This window comes from Sprattus sprattus (genome assembly GCF_963457725.1).
Source record: "Sprattus sprattus genome assembly, chromosome: 14".
NCBI lineage: Eukaryota > Metazoa > Chordata > Actinopteri > Clupeiformes > Clupeidae > Sprattus > Sprattus sprattus.
In genome coordinates this window covers 11485488-11490909 of record NC_137912.1, presented here as the reverse complement: position 1 = coordinate 11490909, position 5422 = coordinate 11485488, and the positions used below count along the sequence as shown (strand labels likewise).

Below are 5422 nucleotides of genomic sequence, written 5' to 3'. Positions count from 1 at the left end.
CAATATACTGTAGATATAGAATTAGCAGAAATCAGGGAAAGAGTAATCTGGCTGTTACTTGTATCTATAACAGACATTGAGACTGAAATTCTGAATGTAGGAAGCTGATGCCATCACAGGTGTTGTCTGTTTTATTATCTTATTATCTTATCTTGTTTTAGAGGTGTGGCCAAATGTTCCGGTCATTAGTTGGACTTTAACCTTGACAGCCAGGAGCACTGTCACTGTCACGATCATGACTGAGATATTTCCGAAGATGAGGATTATTTTCTGCATTATTTTCAGTCTGTTTCACGGTAAGCACTATGGTTGATATGTTAACAAAATGTAATCTAACAGGCTATAAGTAAGCTTAGTGCATAGCCTAATGTTCATGAATGTTGAGAATCCTGATTTCATGTTTGTTGACTCGCATATGACAAAATGCCCTTGATCCTGTCGAACTGGCTCACCTGCTACATCCCATAATAATTTCAATCACTTGTGGATGTTTTCGTTCAATATTCACCCAACTGCTTACTGAATTATAGTGAAAAACTTGTATGAACCAAAGGTCTATGATTAAATAGTTGTGTCGTAGAGGATAACTGTTTTGTAGTGTTTACATTGGGGGGGGAGGGGGGGGGGGGGGGGGGACTTTGTCTCCAGGTCGAGTGAGTACTATAATGGGCCTGCTGGCAAATAGTCCTATACAACATACTGTAGGTTACATATAAGTATGTGACATGGGCTGAAGCACTGCAATATATAGGGTTAAGGCTGATATATTAGTTGCAGAAAAGGAATTTAGTAATCATTATCATGTTGTCATTAGTGTATAATCACCTGGAACTACAAAGTGTTGTGTTTCCGTTATCTTATAATGAGTCCACAGCTACGTATATAGGGAGCAAGTGTGCCATGTTGTGCCATGTTTCAACTGTAGCCCAGAATGTGCAAACCAAAATACTGGAACTAGAGAGGGCCTTTCACCTTTTTATGGCACCTGATGGCCACCATGACTAGAACATGTCCTTGGACAATGATAGATCATGTGGAGATGTTTGCTTGTATTTTCTTAGTTTTTTTAACAATAGCATTAAACAGTAATTTCTCATCAAACATTGGCTTCATAATGAGTGCACCTTTGACCCCAAATGATTTCTGATATCCGTTCATTTCAGGTACATCCTCAAAAACCATCAGCGTTGCCACTAATGGAAAAGTCACATTACAGTCTCTGGTTGAAGGAGAGATTGAAAGCATTTTGTGGAGGCACAATGGCAACAAGATGGTGGAGTGGGACAACAAGACTGTAAACATAAGTTCATATTTAAAATTCAAGGGGCGGATTAAGTTGGACGTAAAAACTGGGGATGTAACCATTATAAAGCTGGCCAAAGACGACAGTGGGTTGTATGACGCAGTAATGATAATTCAAGGAAAGTTAATCATCAGAAAGCACAGAGTTGAAGTAACTGGTAAGCACAACTAACTTTATTCAAGCTTTACTATGTCAGTGGCTAAAAAAAGCGGTTTACTTTGATGCAGATTCTTGCCCTATGAGATTACATTGCATAGCCATGTTGCAGTTGCCAGTTATAGCTATCTTATCCAATACTGGACCAATTTCGAATTGTAATTATTAATCGCAAAAGTTTAGACCCCAGAAGATCTAAAAATAGGGCCAAGGTTTGCCTTTAAGGAATTGTACAGACAACACAAATAACTGTATTTGTGTATGCGCATGAGATTTATCTGATGCTAAATTACATAATATTCAGGCTCAGTGTGATGAACGTTTATGACCACAAACAATTCAACTAGTAACACAAATAATTCTTATAACCAGGAAGATCCAATAAATATATAACCAATATTCTGAGAGTGAGTTATTCATTTTCTGTAATTAAACTGTACTCAAACTTTCACCTCCAAATATATGTCCTGTACCATCTATCACAGTGAGATGTTAAATCACACAACATTTTATAATAGTTTTGTCACATCTTATGTGTTTGTTGTAGACCCTGTCACTAAAGCAAAGGTCACCTGCCCAAGCAATGCAACACTACACTGTGAGGCAGAGGGTGACTCTCTGGACTACAGCTGGTCTAGGCCTGGACTGCAGACTGCAGAGATGAGGGGTCAGAATGGACCACAGATCAGTAAGGAGAATCAGGACTCAGTCTACACCTGTCTGGTGAACAACACAGTTAGTGACAGCAGTGTGACCTACCATGCCAGTGACTGCTTTACCTCAGGTGATTATTTCCATTTCATGATATAACTATCTACAATCCTCGTACAGAAGTGTGATGGTATTGCTATTAGTTCCACCTTATAAAGGCTATTGCATGTTACATGGCCACATGGAACTTTAAACAAAACGCCTCACCATTCACAGCAGATACATCAATAGCAGTCATTCTGTTGTAAACACAGGATATCAGCTCATCCTAGGTGTGGGGTGTGCTGTTGCTGTTATTGGAGGTATTGGTGCTGCTGCTGGGTTGGGCTATTATCGCTACAAGAAGAAATCAAAAGGTAACTCTCTACAAACACAAACTATTATATGTGATTTCATGTACATTGTCATGTACACTGAAGATGACTCTAAATACATCAAAGTAATGTAAATATATATCTGAATAACAGGGCAGAAACACACTGGGAATGAGAACAAAGGTGAAACATCTGGAAAGAGTATACCCAACCAAAAGAAGGAAGAGACTCTAGTACTGCTCCCTGTTGATGGTGAACCTATAGGTGAACGGCTGGAAGTGAGTGTGAATGTAGGAGACAAATCAAGTGGAAAATCAATTATAACAGCCAGTCAAGCTACTCCCACAGCAGCAACAGATACCTGTGACAGGTCTTTAGACACTGAGGATAAAGTTACAGGTGATGTTCATGATGTCAAGAAAAGAAAAGAGACAGGGCAAAAAGAGAGAAAAGGGGGAGGGGGTAGTTGGTGTTCAAAACTATTTCAATCAAAGGGCCAAGAAAGTGTTACCAAGAAAAGCCCATCCTTGCCTTCAGATCAGGTTGATACTGTGAGGAGTGAGATAGTGTCAGTAGATGATGAAAAACAGCCCTGTAAGGAATTAGACTCTCCACCAAGGACTGATGACATTGCTGAGACTTCCCCAACAGTTGTAACATGCCCACATGCAGATTCCTCCTCTGGTTCTCCCAGACAGTCTGGATACACTGATGCTACAGTACAATCTTCAGTACAAAAGGCGGCCACCCCACATCCAAGGTCGAACAAGGCTGCTGATTTGAGGCAAAACAAATCTCCAAGAAAAGTCACAACCATTTTCAAATAAGAAAGAAACAAACACTGGGACAGTGAAACAAAACCAGAGTACCATCCACAAATCCCCCTTGTAGTGATGTTCAAGTGTCATGAATATGGAGGGGACCTGGGGAAATGAGAAAGGAACAAACGTAGTAACAGAGGAACAGAACCAAACTGCCGACCCGCCACCCTCTGGATCAACAGGAAGCATCAGGAATGATGACATCATCAACACATTACCTCATGGAGGGCAGGAAGAGGGAATGCAGGTTGATGATAGTTCAAGTGTTATCCAGACTTCAACACATATGCTAATTCTTCCAGCTTATTCTATTGACAAACCTACAAATGAGGTTAAAGCTGAAATAGCAATGACTGAAGATAAAAGTAATTCAGTATCTGTGAAGTGCTCCGATACTGATTCTTATCCCACTGATGAAGTCAGCTTCCCCCCAGCTCAGCCAAATGATGAGCAGAGTCCAGGGGAAAACAATGAATAATCAGTCTCTGCCTAAAAGCCTGAGGTGAATGCTGAGCCGTTCTCCGAAGATCACTTGAACCCAGAAGCAGAGAAAAAAATCCAAACACCACAATTACGAGAGCGAAAGACTAATGATCAAGTGACTACACCATCTGCTGACACACTAGCTCATTCACACAGTGATACACTTGACACAAGTCACCTCTCTACATACACCCAATAGGACCCCCAGACCCAAGACAAAATGATTGTAGAACAACTGAAAGAATCTTCAGACAACCCCTTAGGTATAAAATAAAATCCAAAATCATTACATTCAATAACCACATTATGCATTTTGTTGTCTTTTTCTGCAATCAACCATCTTTTTATCCTATGTGTAAACTTAACATAATTCTACTCACAACCATTGTATTTCAGCTTTGAAACTCAATTAAATGTATTACTGTAAGTTAAGATCAGTTCTAACCAACCTTTTGTACATTTGTATCAACAGAATAAAACACTACGGCAGTTGCATATTTATCTTGATTTTGTAAGGGGCATTATCATAATTCTTGGCTTTTCGATAATCGTAACTGGACTGGGCCATCCGGTAGGAATAACAAAGGCAAACTAAAAAGCTGAGAACAGGAAAGGTGATCATGTTTACTGAAGCATCATGGCCAGGAATTCAGTGAAGTAGTTATTTTCCCCTGAAGAATCCAAAGATCAATCCTCTCAGTCAAAACAAATGACAAAACATTCACATAGACCACTCTGCATGTTCATAACTAGCCAAACAGAACTTTATGGCTCACAGAAACAAGGCTAAAAGACCCTTTTGGACAGTACATGATCACCTTGCCTACTTGTAGATATTATCGTTATCCTCTTGGTTTGTTTCAGGCAATGTTTTTTGGGGAAATATTTTGGCATTCAAATATCCAAAGGGAAGGGTACTCTTGGATTTCTTTGAGGGAGTTCTTGCTTTCTGTCACGAAATGTGGCTCAATGGTGTTTTGAGCCCTCAACTTAGACTGCCAGGCAGCGGCTGCCTGGAAGGTGGTTCCGCCCCCAAAACTCTTATCCAATCAATGTGATTCCCACCTCCAAACCTCTGGTTCCGCCCCCAAACCTCTGGTCCAATCCAAACACTTGAAGCCCAAATTTAAACTTTCTGTTTAGTGCTCTCATTCCAGCTCCAACTTCATTCCACCTCTCAGCAACGATTGAAAGCTCCAACTTTACAAAGGCATGTAGCTAATATATTTCTATTTTAAACATGAAATGACTAATTGAGTTTGCTTTAGGGCTGTACATGTAAGATGGGCCAGCTAATGTTATGTTTAGCATGCAATATGTTAACCATATTTAAATATAGATTGTGCTAATCTTAGCTGTGGTAATGTCATTTCAACCTGCTAGCTAGCTAAATCTGGTTAAAACATCAGGTAACAGTAAGCCTACAAAGTAAGATTTATTACTGTAGATTAATCACTGTATAAAATGGGCCGGCTAATGTTATCTTTACCATGCAATATGTTAACATAAAGATAGATTATGCTAATCTTAGATGTGGTAATTTCATTTCAACCTGCTAGCTAGCTAAATCTAATTTAAGCTGTGGTAATGTTATTTCAACCTGCTAGCTAGCTAAATCTGGTTAAAACATTAGG

The 5422-nt window shown here is 39.6% G+C and overlaps 1 protein-coding gene across 1 annotated transcript; it reads left to right on the top strand.

The window, feature by feature from the left end:
• Nucleotides 1-256: 256 nt before the first annotated feature.
• LOC308375644 (CD48 antigen-like) lies at nt 257-2269 on the top strand (the record flags this gene model as incomplete). Its single annotated transcript, XM_080851811.1, has 3 exons — nt 257-296; nt 1164-1460; nt 2007-2269. The coding sequence occupies 3 exons, from the start codon at nt 257-259 to the stop codon at nt 2267-2269; spliced, it is 600 nt and encodes a 199-aa protein (XP_080707937.1).
• Nucleotides 2270-5422: the final 3153 nt, after the last annotated feature.